Source organism: Xenopus laevis, chromosome 6L, assembly GCF_017654675.1.
Source record: "Xenopus laevis strain J_2021 chromosome 6L, Xenopus_laevis_v10.1, whole genome shotgun sequence".
In the NCBI taxonomy this organism is placed as follows: domain Eukaryota; kingdom Metazoa; phylum Chordata; class Amphibia; order Anura; family Pipidae; genus Xenopus; species Xenopus laevis.
In genome coordinates, this window is record NC_054381.1 from 157391790 (window position 1) to 157411759 (window position 19970).

The 19970-nt window shown below is 40.7% G+C and overlaps 1 protein-coding gene across 1 annotated transcript in view; it reads right to left on the minus strand.

The window, feature by feature from the left end:
* Positions 1–917: 917 nt before the first annotated feature.
* kcnk9.L (potassium channel, two pore domain subfamily K, member 9 L homeolog) overlaps positions 918–19970 on the minus strand; it is a 62378-nt gene continuing 43325 nt past the window's right edge. The window contains 1 exon segment of the mRNA NM_001094635.1: positions 918–2872. Within this exon segment, the coding sequence (NP_001088104.1) occupies positions 2031–2872 (842 nt within the window). The 3' untranslated portion in view covers positions 918–2030.

Sequence of the window (19970 nt, forward strand, 5' to 3'; positions counted from 1 at the left end):
ATTTGGTGACATTGCCAAACAAGCGGATCTCCCTGTGTATGGCCACTTTTAGTACGTACAATAAAAGGAACCTGTTTTGATGTATCTGCCGAGAGTTTTTAAACATAGGGGTAAGGAACATCAGATAAATTAACTGAAATTCCATTGGTATATATTATTCACAATAGTATGTGCACTTTTGCACTTGACTGTGATAGGGCTCTGCCACATTGAAGGTGCGGGTCACAAGCCATTGCACTTGTATCCAGGACAATAGTAAATATAATTTGAAACATTTCTGAAGAAACCCAAGTTGAAAGAGAAGCAAGTAAAAGTCTTCCACTGATATAAACAGAAAGTGACATTGTTATTGATATTATTGAAAGGCATCAAGAATGATAAAGTGTGTGAAAATCCATTATTTTTGTTTTTTTTACCAGCCGGGTGACTTTCTGATATATTTTGATGAGTCGAAAAAACAGAATGACATTTCAACTCATGTGGGCAAAAATGATTTCTTCCTTTCAGAAGAAACAATGATTTTTGCCATGGCGATAAAATGTCATCAACATGTTGGCCCCAAAATTCGTTTTAAGTATTTAAAGACAGACTAAAGTGTGGCAAAATTGACAAAATACCAATGTATTGGATATGACAGAATTTTTCTTTTTATAAATAATCAAAATAGGTTACATAGAAAATTTTAACCAAAAATGGCTGATTTTCCTATTTTCACCTTTTATAAATATGGGTATTTCCACCTCAATCCAGAAACAAATCTGAATAAATATGGGGCCCTGCCCCTTTGAACCAATATGGCGTCAGAGAGAAAAGTGACAAAGAAGGTCACGACTGAAGGAACTGACCCTTGAACTCAACCTGAGACCAACAAAGTCTTTACCGTTATTTACAAATTAAGGAAAATTAAGAGACAATCGTTTGCAATTCATACAGCCAGGAGTGTCCCATCACTATTTTATTGAAAAAAGAAATTTTTACAACCGCCCAAGAATCCCCAAGCATTCCGAAAAATAGAATTCTATTCATGCAGGTACTTGCTGCACCAAAAATATTCTTTTTTTTTCTTTCTTTTTTTTTTTTTAAATAAAGTAAAAAGGAAAAAAAAAATGTACAATTTAAATTAAATATTTTCCCTTGTTCCGTATTAATTGCTCCAGCAATAAAGCAAGTGATTGGAGCCATTCATTAGAGCAAAGTAATTGAAAAAAAGATTTAAAACTCTCATGTGAATAGTTCTATCCGCTTTTTGTATTATTCGTAAATGCATGCCAGTTTCAAAAACAAAAAAGTGCATGCTGTTTATTTTCTTAAATTATTTCGGAACCGGCAAACTAGAAAGATCTATAATGTTTCATTATTATTCATATTTTTAAACAATCTCTCTAGCGTTGAAAAAAAAAAAAAGTCTTATGATATTTACGGCATTCAAACTGCCTAATGCACATGCTTTGAAAGAAATGAATAAAAAACTCAATTTCAATTTAAAAGAAAAAATAATAATTTTGTAGGTTTTTTTAGTCGTCTATCAGTAATTAAAAGTTTTTTTGTTTTTTTAAAGCAATACAATTGCTTACCGGAATTAATACCTGATGTTTGAATTTGTTACAATTAAGTTGGGATTGCACAAACACTCATACCCGTGACCTGCTATATTTTTTTTGTTGTCGTTTTTTATTTTTTAATAATTCAAAAAGGTTCTAAGGTCAGAAGTGCAAGCGACACACAAACGCCCACCGTCTTGTGTGCAACTTTAGATTTGGTACCCACTCCATATCAATTATTTATGAAATCCTCTGAAATACTTTCAGGGGGTTTATGTAAGGCATAGTTTGCTGGAGAAGTTAGAAGAATCCATGCTTCATGCTCACTAATGAGTCTCGGAGAAGGCAGGCTCGTTTCAACTTTTTGTTTTTTTTTCTTTCTTTCGCTCCCCTCTCTCTGTCTCATTTCAGAAAAAATGAGACCTAAATGCCAGAGAGAAAAAGAAGGGCGACCTTGGGAAAAACTAAAAAAAAGACTATAGGTGACCCTTAAATCGATTTCCGCCTTTTCATTAACCTGTGTTTGTCTGTAAAGCTATGCAACCCAGGAGAAACTGAGCTAACAGGGGATGGGAAGAGACTGTTTTTTAATGTGCTTGGTGAGATTTCCTCAATCTTGTAGGATATTGAATGAAAGTACTGAGGATTCAGCTTGGAGCTGAAGGAATTTTGGTGGGACACCATCCTGCTGGTGTACTCATGAGATCTGTAACACATGCAAGAACAAACGGACTGAAGGTCTGTCACTTCGGCCTTGTACCGTTGACGGCCATGCGGTGTGTCCTCCTGGATGTGGATGATCATGCTGTTACGATTTCCGGCCAAGGAAGCCCTCTCCTCTGCATCTCTCCTTTCATCCTCACTGTTCATAGTCAGGAACCTGAGAACAACTAAGTTTAGAAATGCCCCAATAACTGTCAAGCCTACTAAAATGTACATAAAGCTAAAAGCCACATATAAAGGCTTCTTTTGAAGGGCCCTGTTTTTTTGCAGAGCCACATAGTCTCCAAAACCTATAGTAGTTAAAGTTATAAAACAGTAATAATAGGCCTGAAAAAAACTCCACTCTTCATAGTGGGAAAAGGCCGCGGCTCCAATGCAAAGGGTACCCATGCAGGAGAAGAAGCCAACGGTCACCATGTTCTCCATGGAGACGTCTGTACTATGCATCCCACAACATTTCTTGATTCGTTTCAGGAGGTACTTGACAAAGGTGTTCATTCGCTCTCCCAGGCTCTGGAACATCACAAGAGTGAGCGGGATGCCAAGGACGGCGTAGAACATGCAGAAGGCCTTTCCCGCGTCGGTTCCTGGAGCAGCATGCCCATAACCTGATGGCATAAGATGAAATAAAACACATTATTATAAAGAAAAATGGAAAATGGAAAAACATCAACACAACAATTTTCAGTAAAATATTTCATTATAGGAACACTTATGCTGTACTAAGCATGTAACTTCTATATGAACAATAGGCAAGCTTGTTCACTTGGATTGTTGGTGGTCTCAGAATCCTAATTACTGGGTCCCACAGCAAAATCCCTTTGCCAGCCCAAACCTCCTGGAACCCCCAGCAGTCTCAGTGTCTGCTTTTTGTAGTGTTACACCCCTGCTGGTGTGTTCAACAATGCCATAGAACATTGATACCCTACCATATCAAATATTGGGGCCCCACCAACACTTAAAAAAACCCTAGGAATGCCATGAATATTCTGACTCTTTGTGAGTGCTTATTTGTGCCCTGGGTTCCCCTGGAACTATAGCAGGGTGACTGTTACCCCAATGTTTCTATATATCTGTAACCTTGTTATGAGCTAAGGGGGCCCAGTCTGAAGGTCAGTTAGAGGCAGATTTGGGGTGAGTGTTTATTTGTACCCTGGGTACCCCTGGAACTATAGCAGGGTGACACCCCAATGTTTCTATATATCTGTAACCTTGTTATGAGCTAAGGGGGCCCAGTCTGAAGGTCAGTTAGGGGGAGATTTGGGGTGAGTGCTTATTTGTGCCCTGGGTACCCCTGGAACTATAGCAGGGTGACTGTTACCCCAATGTTTCTATATATCTGTAACCTTGTTATGAGCTAAGGGGGCCCAGTCTGAAGGTCAGTTAGGGGGAGATTTGGGGTGAGTGTTTATTTGTGCCCTGGGTACCCCTGGAACTATAGCAGGGTGACACCCCAATGTTTCTATATATCTGTAACCTTGTTATGAGCTAAAGGTGCCCAGTCTGAAGGTCAGTTAGGGGGAGATTTGGGGTGAGTGCTTATTTGTACCCTGGGTACCCCTGGAACTATAGCAGGGTGACTGTTACCCCAATGTTTCTATATATCTGTAACCTTTTTATGAGCTAAGGCAGTGTTCGCCAATCAGTAGCTCGCGAACAACATGTTGCTCACCAACACTTCGGATGTTTCTCCCAGTGGTCTCAACGCAGGTTCTTAGTTTTGAATTCCTGGCTTAGAGGCAAGTTTTGGCGGCATAAAAACCAGATGTTATGCCAAACAGAAACTCCTGTAGGCTACCAGTCCATATAAGGGCTACCAAACAGCCAACCACAGCTTTTATTTGATATCCTCAAGGACTTTTTCATGTTTGTGTTGCTCTCCAACTCTTTTTACATTTAAACGTGGCAAATGAGTAAAAAAAGGTTCAGGACCCTCAGCTAAGGGGACCCAGCCTGAAGGCCAGTTAGGGGGAGATTTGGGGTGAGTGCTTATTTGTGCCCTGAGTACCCCTGGAACTATAGCAGGGTGACTGTTACCCGAATGTTTCTATATATCTGTAACCTTGTTATGAGCTAAGGGGGCCCAGTCTGAAGGTCAGTTAGGGGGAGATTTGGGTTGAGTGTTTATTTGTGCCCTGGGTACCCCTGGAACTATAGCAGGGTGACTGTTACCCCAATGTTTCTATATATCTGTAACCTTGTTATGAGCTAAGGTCAGTTAGGGGGAGATTTGGGGTGAGTGTTTATTTGTGCCCTGGGTACCCCTGGAACTATAGCAGGGTGACTGTTACCCCGATGTTTCTTTTTCTCAATACAGTTAAGGACCTATTGCAAATCTTTATTTGTAGAACTCCATCAAAATGTGACTTTATTTGCCAGGGCATAATACAATGGCAGTCATTTTCATAAAATTCCTTGAAGACCTAAAAAAAAAAAAAACCCACAGATGCAATAAAAATAAATATGAGTGGCATTTTTATGCTTGTAGCAATGTGTGGGCTCACTATCATTTTTTTTATTAATAGCTATAATCGCTGAAGTATCACGGTGGGTATAATATACTCTGCGGTGGGTAATGAAAAGAATGGCAAAATAAATGCTAAACAGTCATTTTTGTCTCTGAAGGTTACAGGCTAATGCTTCTGTTTGTTGGAAATAAATATCGCTATTAACATTGGTACAGTAGGCATTCTTGTCATGTGAAAGGGAATTTCAGGATGTCCCGGTGCATTAACAGGGACAGTCAGGTGTCCCCACTATAGGGAAAAAAGCATGGGGACAACTGACTGTCCAACATCTAATTCCTAAACCAAGAGTTGAAGTTGCCTTGGGCACTGATGTCGGGGCTCAGACTTGGCTAATAGTCAGGGTTCTACTTCAGCCTACAGGGGTTCAACTGGGTTGAGGTCAGGTTCTTCCCATCTCTGCAAACCTATTCTGTACTACAGGAGTTCACACCAACCAACGTTTGAAAAGTTCAAAAATGGAACACAACAAACTGCCACATTTTTGCAACTCCCACTTTATAATCACGACTCCAAAATACAAAGCCACACCCATTTTTATATGGTTGGAATGGCGGCATCATGAAGAACCAGGCGCAATAGCGTTTTATAACAGATACTCTATAGGCCCCGCATTTGTATTGTGGTCTCCAGTGTTGGACTGGGGGTCTGGGGCCCACCAGAGTTTCTGTCTCAGGGTCCCTCACATCCACCAGCCCCTCTCCCCAAAAATATCCCCTCTGCACGGAACTCCTTACCCAGCCACATCCCCCTGTACCACCCCCCACACCAGCCACAACCCCTCTGCACCGCTCCCCTCCCCCCCCCGCGCATGCCTCATTTTTCCTTATTACCATGTGACTGTGATCAGTGCAGTATTAATGAGTAGCACATAGGGTCACTGGGCCGGGTTTTTTTCCGGGTGTCTCACCCAGTCCAACTCTACTGGTGCAAAAAAGAAAGGTTGTGGGTGCACACCTGAGGCCAATTTCAAAAAGTCTAATTCCCTGTCTCAATGATTCAAGTAAAAATGCTAGTGCATATAGTTTTGAAACAGGGTTTTTTAGTTACAAAGTTATGATCATAAAATTGATAAGCCACCATACCACGTCAAGGTAAACCCCATACGGTGGTCCCTAACTTGTTTACCTTTAATCATAGTAAAATAGGTATCTTACCTCTCTTCTTAATAGCATTACTTCATGTGAACAACTCCTATGCCTTGGTTTTAAACTGTGTGCTAAACAACGAACCAAAGCAAATAATTAAAGGGACAATAGGACCACCAAAAATCTAAAAGGGTGGGTATGAGGGTGCAACAAACCACATGGAGCTTAGCCATAGCTCCCAGCAATTACAAATACAAAAAAGAAAGGTTGTGGGTCTACTGGTGCCCAAGAATTTCAGGACACACTTTGGCCCCACTGTCAGACACTGTAGAAGCTGATGCCCAGGCCCAGCACAGGAGGAAACTATAGTCAGAATTGTGAGACTACTAAAAATAAATCCTAGACACTATGTAGGGAGTGAACACTGGGACTGTTACATGGAAAGTAGAACAGGCATGGACGTGGCAAGATGATGCCTAGAACCTTTGCAACAATGCCATTATCCAAGGTTATTAACAGATGTTGCTAGTTTTCAGTACATGCTCCATCTAGTGGCAGCATGCAGAATCTATTAAGAAATAGTAATATATTGTGGGATGGCTTAACAAAATGGGTGATTGTTAGTTCTTTTACAAGCAGGAATAATCAAATAGGCATTTATATGAGCTGAAACTAATTCATGACAGCAATATTCTTGTAAGCCTCGGGGCCTAGATCCAATGCCCTCTCTGTTTTATTTAATCGCCGGTCCAGAAACAATTTCAGGTGCAATGGTTCCTCACAGGCAGCAATGGGATCCGGGGCCATGTGGTGACACATTATCAAAGCACATCAGATAATCCAATCACTGCCGAGTAATATTCTCCATTAGCCCCAGATCAAAGTTTGGTGACATCAGCAGGTTTTCTCTCGGGCCTGTGAGTGGGAACATTAATCTCATTTAAAATTAAATTATATTTCTATTTTTTCATAGGCACACGGAGTTAACATTTCTGTTTTCTTGGCTAATTATCTGTCACGTTCATCCTGAAAATGTAAAAGGTTTCACTAGAAGGAACAAGGGTTTTTTTTTTTCCCATTCTTTCTGACATTTATTAGTCACATGCTAATTAAAACAGCTGCTCCTCCGTTAAGGTTTGATACATTTCCAACCACGAAAAGATCAATGTTTTGTTAGAAGAAAAGAGATGAGAGGTAAAAGGATATGAGTTTTAGGATAAAGTTAAATTGAGAGCCCTCCAAAATCTTGCTATTTACTGTACAAAGCCATGTTGCCTTTATATATGTGTATCAATCACTGGACAACTGCCTTTCACTGCAACATGGACCAAATACTCCATTAAACTTCACAGTAGTTGACAAATGAGCCACAATATTGAGAGGTGTTATGGGCAGAACATGGTGGCAATTTTCCTAAGTATTGTGCGAGGGCAATGGTTCTACTAAATATCAACTGGAATGATGCCACAATATTGAGAGGTGTTATGGGCAGAACATGGTGGCAATTTTCCTAAGTATTGTGCGAGGGCAATGGTTCTACTAAATATCAACTGGAATGATGCCACAATAGTGTTTTGCAAGAAAGTATTCAAGAAATGTCTGAAAATAACCAAGAAGAAGCACTTAAGAGTTGTATTTGGAGGAACCATGCGTAGCAGTATGTACAGGCAAAAAAAGATGGGAATAATATGTAGAGCAGAGCAAGATGGAGGTGGTGGGACATGACTGAGACAGTAGAGCAAGATGAAAACATGGTGACAACAGAACAAGATGAACACAGTAGGGCAAGGTAAAAACAAAAGGGCAAGAAGGAGATGGTTGAGTAAGGTGGAAATTATAAGGCATAATAAGTTAATAAGTTAAAGTTAAAGTAACAAAATGCATACAGCAGGGAAAGATGGGACCAATAGGGGAAGAAGGAGATGGTGGGCAAGATAAAGGTGGTTGAGCAAGGTGGACACCAACAAGGGGACTGTAGGGCAATATTGTGGGCTTGATAAAGGACCCAGAGGGGTCCAAAACGTTGCCCCTTTGTGATGTATATTTTGGGCTTCAAATAAATCACCGTTTGGACACAATTGCAACTAACAGGTGTGCATCCGAATTTCTTTTGTTATTTACCCACTGACCCTTATGCGAGGGAAAGGTCTTCTGGATAAGCACCCTACACTTACGTCAAGTGTTTTCTTGGGATTGAGCTCTGTATGTGGGCAATATTGTGACAGTAGAGCAAGATGGAGACTATAGGGTATGATAATTTAACGTATAACAAGATGCATACAGCAGGGAAAGATGAGGCCAATAGAGGAAGAAGTAGACCATGGACAAGGTTAAGGTAGTTGAGCAAGGTGGACACCATATAACAAGAAGAAGACTGATGGGGAAGATGGCAACAATAAATCATGGCAAGAATAAGATGGTAGGGCAAGTAGGAAAGCACCAAATCAAGGATTCGGTTTGGGATTTGGCCAGGATTTGGCCTTTTTCAGTAGGATTCGGATTCGGCCAAATCCTTCTGCCCAGCCGAACCAAATCTTAATTTGCATATGCAAATTAGGGGCAGGGAGGGAAATCACGTGACTTTTTGTCAGGAAATAAGGAAGTAAAAAATGTTTTCCCACTAGAATTTTGATTCGGTTTGGTATTCGGCAAAATCCTTTGCAAAGGATTCAGGGTTTCGGCCAAATCCAAAATAGTGGATTTGGTGCATCCCTAAGGGCAAGGTAGAGATGGTAGAGACTGTAAGGTAGATGGTGACAGTAAAGCAAGATAGCTACACCAAGGCAAAGTATAGATGATAAGGCAAGAAGGCAATCATGGGAAAGGTGTTTCCTGTAGGCCTACAGCAGGGGTGGTTCCCAACACTTTTTACCCGTGAGCCACATTCAGATTTAAAAAGAGTTGGGGAGCAAAACGACTATAAAAATTGCTCCTGGATGTTGCAAAACAAGTGCTATGATTGACTATTGGTAACATCTATGTGGACTGGCAACCTACAGGAGGTTCTGTTTTGCACCTAGTTTGTTATGCAACCAAAACTTGCCTCCAAACCAGAAATGTAAAAATAAACACCTGCTCTGAGGCCACTGGGAACAACATCCAAGGGTTTGGTGAGCAACGTGTTGCTTGCGAGCCACTTTTTGAGGATCATTGGGCTACAGGCACAGAAGAGCACAATGGCAACAGTAGGTCAAGATGGTGACTGTTCCACTTACATTATATCAGGGTTGTCCTAGTTTTGGCACTTCAGCATGTTGTAGATCACCAGTGGCCAGCTGGACAGTCCAGCTTTACATAAAGGGAGCCAACACTCAATTACACGTAAATGTATCATGTGAAATGATAAGAGATGATGTACACTCAATCCCCACCTGAATGTGTAGAAGCCCCCAAATCAGTATATGTGTCAAAGAATTACAAAAAGTACAAGTAGTAGAGGAAGTAAAGGAGAAGCAGAAGAGTTTTCATTTGTAGCCAAATACAGAAGCCATCAGAGATGTCACTGGCCAAAAATATCCTTTGTCCTTTGAAACTGTACGTAGCCGCAGGCAAATATCTCCATGAAGGTACAGGAATTGAGGCTGGCATCAAGTGTAGGTGACATAAAAATACCTTTGCATAGAGCTTGTGTACATGTCTGCTAATACACCAGTAGAGTCTAGAATCTAAGGGGCAAATTCACTAAGCGCCAAAGCGCCGAACGCTAGAGTTACTTCGCTAGCGTTTGGCATTTTCGTTACTGCGCAAATTCACTAATGAACGCTGGCGTAGATTCGCTAGTGTTACTTCGCACCCTTACGCCTGGCGAATTTTCGCTACGGACGTAACTACGCAAATTCACTAACGCGCGCAGTGTACTGAACGCTACCTTTTATGCTAGACTTCCTTCGCCACCTCAGACCAGGCGAAGCGCAATAGAGTAGATAGGGATTGCTTCAAAAAAAGTCAAAAAAAATTCTAAGTCCCAAAAAACGCTGGCGTGTTTTCTACATTAGGTGATAGGCTGAAAAAGATCGAAAAATTTTTTGGGGCTCCCCTCCTTCCCCCCTACATTTCCTAACTCATGGCAACTTACCTATACAGTGGGCACATGTGTAGGGCAAAAAAAAAATGTTATTTGATGTTTTGAAGGTTTTCTAGGCATTTGTAGTGCTGATACGTATTCCTCCATTGAAATTTGAATTTGGCGCCGTATGCAAATTAACCTTCGCTAGCGTAACTTCGCTTCACTTAGCGAATCAACGGTAGCGCAACTTCGCAATCTTACGCTACCCCTGTGCGCAACTTTGGATTTTAGTGAATTTGCAGAGCGCTGGCGAAACTACGCCTGGCGAAGTGTGGCGAAGTGCGGCGAAGTTGCGCCTGGCGCAACTACGAATCTTATTGAATTTGCCCCTAAGTAACTGCTTAGAGCAGAGACAGACGAGAAGATTCGGGGAGATTTAGTCACCGGCAACAAATCGCCTCTTCTTCGGGCGACTAATCTCCTTGAACTGCCTCCCCACCAGCTAGAATCTAAATCGCTGGCAGATGGCACTCGGAACGCTTTGTTTTCTAAAATCACCCGAATTTTCTTCGTGAGGCAACTTCAGGCGACTTCAGGAAAAAACGAAACGCTCCGAGTGCCTTCCCATTGGTGATTTCGATTCTAGCCGAAGGGGAAGCAGTTCGGGGAGATTAGTTGCCTGAAGAAGAGGCGATTTGTCGCCGGGCAACTAAATCTCCCCAAATCTTCTCATCTGTCTCTGCCCTTAGAGATTGTGTATTTACATGCCTGTGCGCCAGCTCAGTGTAAGTGTTGTGTGTGCGCATCTGTTTAACTCCATTATGTAGATTCTATGCTTTAACACTGCTAGATAATCTTACCCACTTATATATCAAACACAGCACCCACCGCTGCCTTAAATGACTCTGTACTTATTGTAAGTGTTACAGCACAATGTAAGGGGGGTTTTTGTTGCTGCAGCAAATGTTTCCTTGCGCAGAGCTGACACCCTCCTTCATTTCTGAAAATCGTTCCTTTCCACGATCCTCTATAGAGTTGCGCAATTCAATAGCTTCCCGCTCGGAACCTTTGGAATGTTTATATAATTGGGTACATTCTTTCTCCCTATGCTTTTCATATAGAAGGGTTTCCATTCTTAATGCCAGTGTGCCGTTTACATTGTGTATAATCCATGGTAAACAATGGACCTTACATTGCTGATAACTCAACTAAAGTCAACTCAGAAGGCAACTTCTCAAAAAAGTCAGGTGATCAACAGATCGTAGGGTTCATTGGGGGGGTGCATAATTCCAGTGTCATTGCGGGTGTAACAGGCAGTTGCATCAATAGATCAAAACATATGTTTAAAGAACTAAAGCTTTTCTAAAGAAGTAGCTAGAAATGTTCTACATTATGTTTTGAGCTTCTGTACCAGCCCAAGGAAACCACAGCCCTTTAGCAGTAAAGATCTGTGTCTCCAAAGATGCCCCAGTAGCTCCCCATCTTCTTGTCTGCTGATTCACTGCACATGCTCTGTGCTGCTGTCACTTACTGAGCTTAGGGAGCCACTCACAATATACAGTACACATAGAATAGAAATGTCACAATATAAGGCTGATTAGTAATTAATACACATAATTACTACATGGCAGCACAGAAACCAGTGCAATTAGCATCAGAATGTAATAATCAGCAAACCTGTAGCATCAGCTTATATTACAGCCAGGGAAGCTCATTTTCTGCTGGATAATTAGTGACGAGCCCTAAGCTTAGCTTCTCAACAGCCAATCAGAGCCCACTGAGCATGTGAGTGTCACAGACACTTTCCAAGATGGTGACCCCCTGTGACAAGTTTGAAGTCCTGGATCATTGCTGCTATTGACAAGCTCAAACTTTAGCCTCGTGCAATAAGTTCAGTGTTTAAAATATGTCATTTTAGCCACATTCATTTTTAGGGTTTAGTTCTCCTTTAAGCATTGGGGTCAATTTTGGTGGAAGTTCCCATCTGTTGGGATTTCCAACATGCCTAATCCATAGCCAGATATCGGTCATGAAGTATGTTGCTCATAAGCCAATAAGTTGCCGACTCTGAGATGGCAAAGGTGTTGGCAGCTAATATTGTCTGTTTACGGTTTATACGTTTGTTATACAACCACTCGTCATTTAGCAACAACTAGAAGCTTCAAAGTTTAAAAAAGAAACAGCGCCCCACCATACACATCTGATTAAAGGGATACTGTCATCGGAAAACTAGTTTTTTTCAAAACGCATCAGTTAATAGTGCTGCTCCAGCAGAATTATGCACTGAAATCCATTTCTCAAAAGAGCAAACAGATTTTTTTATATCCAATTTTGAAATCTGACATGGGGCTAGACATTTTGTCAATTTCCCAGCTGCCCCTGGTCATGTGACTTGTGCCTGCACTTTAGAAGAGAAATGCTTTCTGGCAGGCTGCTGTTTTTCCTTCTCAGTGTAACTGAATGTGTCTCAGTGGGACATGGGTTTTTACTATTGAGTGTTGTTCTTAGATCTACCAGACAGCTGTTATCTTGTGTTAGGGAGCTGTTATCTTAACTGGTCACCTTCCCATTGTTCTTTTGTTTGGCTGCTGGGGGGGGGGAAAGGGAGGGGGTGATATCACTCCAAATTGCAGTACAGCAGTAAAGAGTGATTTAAGTTTATCAGAGCACAAGTCACATGACTTGGGACAGCTGGCAAATTGACAATATGTCTAGCCCCATGTCAGATTTCAAAATTGAATATAAAAAAATATGTTTGCTCTTTTGAGAAATGGATTTCAGTGCAGAATTCTGCTGGAGCAGCACTATTAACTGATTCATTTTGGAAAAAAAAATTTTTCCCATGACAGTATCCCTTTAAGTAATTGGAGCAGGGACTACCAAAGTAAAGGCACCCATGCCACCAAGAGTTGAGCAGATCTTTCCCTAATTTGACCACACATGTTGGGCCAATGATAGGAACATTCGGATGATTCAAGTAGATTTTCCAGCCTGCACAATCAATATCTGAACAATTTTATCAAATATTGATCATGGAGGGCATCATTATGGCACCCATTTATTAGTGGGTGCAAAAAGAGACCACACTAATGACACAGTCAGGGCACCCAAGGATTCCTGCATTACTTTTTCTATAAAGCCTAAAGTTCGCTTTTCACTTTGTGTTCCTCCATTTCTCAAATGGAAATTGAGGAATATTGATCCATGGCTTAATGAATGGAGTTCATGGACCACTACTTCAGATCAACCCTAATTTAGCTATGCTCATGGTTTTCAGACACATCAAGTTTTGAGTTTGGCTGTTGGAAAAACAAAAGAATTAAACCCAACAAGCAAATCATAAAGCTGCCATACATGGACCATGTACTTTCATGGGATTCAAAGTCTCATACCAATTGTTCATTTTGGAGATGTCGATACCCTGAAAGTTCAGCCAATGTTTAGGAAAACTCAATGGTATTTTTTTTTTTTAAAGTTTGAATTCCCGGAGAGCTAATAAATCTGCACCTAAGTGGTATATATATATATATATATAATTCTAATCCATTTCATGCATTCCATCACAAGCCACTTGCTTTTAATTCAATAATACAAACCTTTTTAATTGGGGATTACTGAAAATGTCAACAACTCATCTCAAGCTCAGGTTTTCCACTTCCCATTCCTAAGCCCAATGATTAACTATTTTTCTTCCCAGGACACATCATCAACTGGATTTCTGATTAACTTCCAGTGGAATGATAATAAAAGTGTATTATTTACTTTGCCGTACCAGCGTTTCCCCGCAGAACATGGTGCTCAATCAAACAAAAAAAAAAACATTTGGAACTCTTAAATTATTGACAGGGAGCGCTAAGTAATGGGCTGAAATGCTTTTAGCTTAATTGGCCAATATTTTAATAAACAATTTCATCTGGCATGGGTCCACTCGTCTTCACTTTGTAGAGGAATAAATTGCTGAGCTGGCCCCCTTCATGATGTGATTATTAATTAGGGAATGATGTTACTGTATTAGGGGGAGAGAAGGATTCGATATCCTGATTATATTGGCTAAAGTACATTGCTTTAGGCTGCCAGTGTTTATGCCATACATTGGAGACATTAAGTATTGAATGATTTAAGTTTATGGCAGTTAGATACTGTACGTTGGTAGAAAACAAATGCTCCTGTAACATTCATCACCAGTAGATGTTCAGTAGACCCCTTGTCTGCAGGTCACTCCATGAAGTAAGACAATTTATGTATTTACAGAGCAGGTTTAGACTTCAGTAGAGTGCATCCAAACTTTGGTCATAACAAGGTTACAGATACAGAACATATTGGTATTTAATCAGTGATTAAGCCACAGTACCCAGAATATCTAGGGCAGCAAATACATGAATACCCCAAGTCTCACCCCAATTTCAAGCTGAGTTTTCTAGGAAAGAAAATAGACTTTCACCCCAAATCTTGGCCTAACTGACATTCAGGCTGGACCCCCCTGCCAATGATCCAAGCACTCCCTGGATGAGCAACTCTGCATAAACATATATCAACAAGAGGATTTGTTAACATCTAGATCCCTTACAGGTTCAACATTTGCCCAAGGTCCCCCATATAGGTCCAACTTTTGGTCAGGGCCTCCCTTAGCTCATGGTGGCGGAGAACTAAGCCCTCTGATTGAAAACCAATGCTCAGCTTATGAGACATTTGTCCCAAGAAATGCTACCATGCAGGGAGTTGCCAGCCTTTGAATACTTGGGACCACCATATGGAGTTTACCTTGATAGTAGCTTACGAATTTTATGATCATAACTTTATAACTAAATACATGCACTTGTATAGATACTGGATTACCAGAGAATGTGCACTGATCAATCCCCTCTTTTTTATAATATCACTGTATCAGTTATTTAGCCATAGTTCCAAACATATCTATCACAAGAAATACACATTCACCCTAACTCTCACCCTCATTGGCTTCTGCTTACGTTTTAGGTGTATCTAGGACAGTGGTCCCCAACCAGTAGCTCGTGAGCAACATGTTGCTCACCAACCCCTTGGATGTTGCTCTCAGTGGCCTCAAAGCAGAAGCTTATTTTTGAATTCCTGGCTTGGAGGCAAGTTTTGGTTGCATAAAAACAAAGTGTACTGCCAAACAGAGCCTCCCGAGGGCTACCAGTCCATATAGGGGCTACAAAAGAGCCAATAACAGCCCTTATTTGACATCCCCATGGACTTTTTCATGCTTGTGTTGTTCCCCAACTCTTTTTTACATTTAAATGTGGCTCACGGGTAAAAAAGGTTGGGGACCCCTGATCTAGGAGATCGAATGGCCAGTTTAAACCCTACTTGGCCTTCAGGCAATCCCCCCCCCCCACTGTTCCAAGCCTCCCATAGGGTGTTAGACCTACAATTTGGAAAGTATTGCTTTAGATGCATATAAGATAAGGAGGATAAAACAAGTCCAACATTTCTGAAAGGCCTCCCATAAAGATCAAACCTTTGGTCAGGGCCTCCCTTAGCTCATGAAATTAGTAGAGATATAAGAAAATATCAGTGCATCAGTTGTTCAGTCATAGTTCCAAACATATCTAGGACAGAAGATACACATCATCCCAACCCTCATCCTCATTGGCTTTCACACTTAGGTTTTTCTGGTGTATCTAGGCGATCTAATGGCCTTTTTCCACAGTTCTCACCATATTTGTTATTCAGGTGATCCCACACCCCCACCACTGCTTCAAGCACTCCATGGGGGGGGTTGAGCCCTACAACACTAAACAGGTTTCCATCGAGACTGAAGGAAAAAAAGATGCAGTTTAAGAAATAAATTTGTATCTATGATTATTATCCAGGAATTCCATCCCCTGTCATTGACCTGCTGGATCAGTGATCCTCAACCAGTGACTCATGAGCAACATGTTGCTCCTCAACCTCCTTGATGTTGCTCTCAGTGGCCTCAAAGCAGGAGCTTATTTGGAAATTCTTGGCTTGGAGGCAAGTTTTGGTTGCATAAAAAACAGTTGTACTGCCAAACAGAGTCTCCATTAGACTGCCAGTTCACATAGGGGCTACCAAATAGCCAATCACAGCCCATAATTGACATCCACAGGAACTGAATGTGGCTCACGGTTAAAAAAGGTTGGGGACCCCTGTGCTAAAAGGTGTAAAAGTGGCACTAGGTCCACACAAATTTTTTTTGGAGGGGGAATAAGACAACTTTGAGATAATTCTAAAACTTTTTCCCAGTTTGATGTTTTTCAGTTGCTAATACTTTGTAAATAAATATTCATACATTGTAGCTTGCACCGCTTTGCTCTGGCGTTGGGGAGCCACAATCACAAACACTTCCTTGATTAAGAGTTTAATTCTAATCCACATGTAGTGTCATCCAAATGTCTCTGACCCACATTATGTATCTGATTCTTCCCTTAGTGAAGGAGCACATCATATAATGAGTCCATTAGTAGGCACTTAGTGGCTCAGCAGGCTATTGGTTGAGAGTTCACGTAGGTTGCTCAGTCAAGTCCAATCAACAGCCACCGGCCAATATTGCCATAAGTCCCATCAGCAGAAGAGCAGAACCATCCCCTAAACCCTACACTTAACATCAAGACCTGATTAAGCCTCTAATTTATGCAGAGTCTGATTGACTAAGATTATCAGTGACTTATCTCTGAATCATGGAATGACAGTTTCTACTGCTAAACACTTGTAAACGTTATTCTATTCTATTTCATTAGTTCTAAAGCAAGGGAGCATTGCTCAGTTTCCATCTAGCTCTTTATGTATTTATGGTGCAAAACAAGTTAAAGTCAGCTGTGCATTTTGGGATTACTTAATGGGTTGATTCACCTGTATGTTAACTATTTGGTATTGTGGTAGAATGATCAAAGAAAGGTGAATTTTGCCTTTAAAGGGGTTGTTCACCTTCCAAAAACTTTCTTCAGTTCAGTTGTTTTCAGATTGCTCCCCAGAAATAAAGACTTTTTTCAATTACCTTCCATTGTTTTGTTTTTTACTGTTTCCGAAATCTAAGTTTAAAGTTGAATGTTCGTGTCTCTGTTGTTTGAGTCTGGTAGCTCAGTAATTCAGGTGCAAATTCTGAATATTGATGGGCGAATTTGAGGCGTTTCGCTTCACGAATTTCCAGCGAAATTTGTGAAATGGCGAAAAATTCGCGAAACGCTTTTGACGTCGGCATCAGTTTTTGACGAAATTGCACCGGCGTCCAAAAAAACGGATGCCAGCGTCCATTTTTTTTTGATGCCGGCGAATTTTCGCTGGTGAATTTTCATGGCGGTTTCACGGCGGTTTCATGCATTTATTCGCCGGCGGAGAATCGCGGGAATTCGCCGTGAATTCGCACCTGCCGAATAAATTCGCCCATCACGAATTCTGAACTGTTACAATTTTACAACATTTAGTTGATTTCTCAGCAGCATCTCTGGAGTATTAGTAACTATTGTATCAAGTCTAACAGCTGCCTGTAATGAAACCTAGAGATTCTGCTCAGCAGGGACAAGAAATGTATCAACTAAATGTATCAATTTCGAACAGTTTACAGGGTCGGCGACCCACCCTCCCAGAGCTGCTTTAGAAGGTGAAAAATGACAGTTTACACTTCAATATTAGAAAAACTGTGACACATAGAAAATAGAAAGTAATTGGAAAAAGTTGTTATTTCTGGTGATCTATCTGAAACCAACTAGATACACAGATATTCTCGTATGAAACAAATTTTCATATGATATTCAGTGCATTTATGGTGGGAGATGAGCCTGCAGAAGACTTGGATATTGGCTCATCCATTGTAAAATTTTGATTGGGCGCCTTTGAAAGCATCGGCCATTGTTAGTGCTGAATCGTCAGATCTGTATATCTGACAATTCCGCTCTACACGTGTGTATTGAAACGAATGATCTCTCTTGGAAAGATCTTAATTGTAATGTCTATGGCCTCCTTAAGGAAGGTCTCAGATCAGGGCACAGAATAGGAACGTTACCTGACTGTGTTAGGAACTCCCAGAGGGGCGTCTAAAGTGATTGAGGAAAGTCAGAAGGTGAGACAGACCAGAGGCTGATGAGTTTATATCCCAGTAGGGGAGAGTCAGAAGGGATTAGTGAGAATCCTGAATATTCCATAATGTGGAAATCACCCGGTATGGTGAGAACCCCAGAGTGGGGAAAAGTCTTGAATGACTTTATGTTGGGTAGAGTTTGTGTAAATAAACATGTGCCCCTGTCTTTATGCTCCTGATCCGATGCTTACCTGTCTATCATTGCTAATTCCCCCCCAACCCAATATATATCTATATATGTAATGGGTAATTCTAAGCAACTTTTTAATTAGCGTTCATTTTTTTTTCTTTTCTATAATTTTTTAACAATTTGCCTTCTTCTTCTGACTCTTTCCAGCTTTTTAAATGGAGGGTCAGTGACCCCATCTAAAAACAAATGCTCTGTAAGGCTACACATTTATAGTTTATTACTCATCTTTTTATTCACGGCCTCTCCTATTCATATTCCAGTCTCGTTACTAGAATACTTTGGCCCCTAGCAACCAGATTGCAGCAATTACAAACTGGAGAGCTGCCGAATAAAAAGCTAAATAACTCAAAAACCACAAATAATAAAAAAAGAAAACCAATTGCAAATTGTCTCAGAATATCCCTCTCTACATCATACATTCGTTCAAAAGTGAACATCCCCTTTAACTAGATTTAAAGGAAACATAACCATCATTTAAACATGGATCTATAAGACTCAGAAAAGATTGTTGGATTAATATGTCACAGCAATGTCATTAAAATAAAGGACCGTGCCTAACTGTGGAATAATAACTAATTTACCTTATATATATCTATACCATTCACTTTGTACTCTTTCTCATGACCAAGTTCTTTCACTTTGTTAGCTAGTTTGGATAATATTGACTTGTGCCTTTATATGGTCAAAGAACAACCCTCAGTGACTTCTAATATCCTTATCATTTACAGTAGGGGGTACATTATCCCTTATAATACATGAGTGATACTCAGAGTTCCCTGTATAACTCAGCCTGCAGCCTTGTGCCTTTATATGGTCACAGAACAACCCCTCAGTGACTTCTAATATCCTTATCATTTACAGTAGGGGGTACATTATCCCTTATAATACATGAGTGATACTCAGTGTTCCCTGTATAACTCAGTCTGCAGCCTTGTGCCTTTATATGGTCACAGAACAACCCCTCAGTGACTTCTAATATCCTTATCATTTACAGTAGGGGGTACATTATCCCTTATAATACATGAGTGATACTCAGAGTTCCCTGTATAACTCAGCCTGCAGCCTTGTGCCTTTATATGGTCACAGAACAACCCCTCAGTGACTTCTAATATCCTTATCATTTACAGTAGGGGGTACATTATTCCTTATAATACATGAGTGATACTCAGAGTTCCCTGTATAACTCAGCCTGCAGCCTTGTGCCTTTATATGGACACAGAACAACCCCTCAGTGACTTCTAATATCCTTATCATTTACAGTAGGGGGTACATTATCCCTTATAATACATGAGTGATACTCAGAGTTCCCTGTATAACTCAGCCTGCAGCCTTGTGCCTTTATATGGTCACAGAACAACCCCTCAGTGACTTCTAATATCCTTATCATTTACAGTAGGGGGTACATTATCCCTTATAATACATGAGTGATACTCAGAGTTCCCTGTATAACTCAGCCTGCAGCCTTGTGCCTTTATATGGTCACAGAACAACCCCTCAGTGACTTCTAATATCCTTATCATTTACAGTAGGGGGTACATTATTCCTTATAATACATGAGTGATACTCAGAGTTCCCTGTATAACTCAGCCTGCAGCCTTGTGCCTTTATATGGACACAGAACAACCCCTCAGTGACTTCTAATATCCTTATCATTTACAGTAGGGGGTACATTATCCCTTATAATACATGAGTGATACTCAGAGTTCCCTGTATAACTCAGCCTGCAGCCTTGTGCCTTTATATGGTCACAGAACAACCCCTCAGTGACTTCTAATATCCTTATCATTTACAGTAGGGGGTACATTATCCCTTATAATACATGAGTGATACTCAGA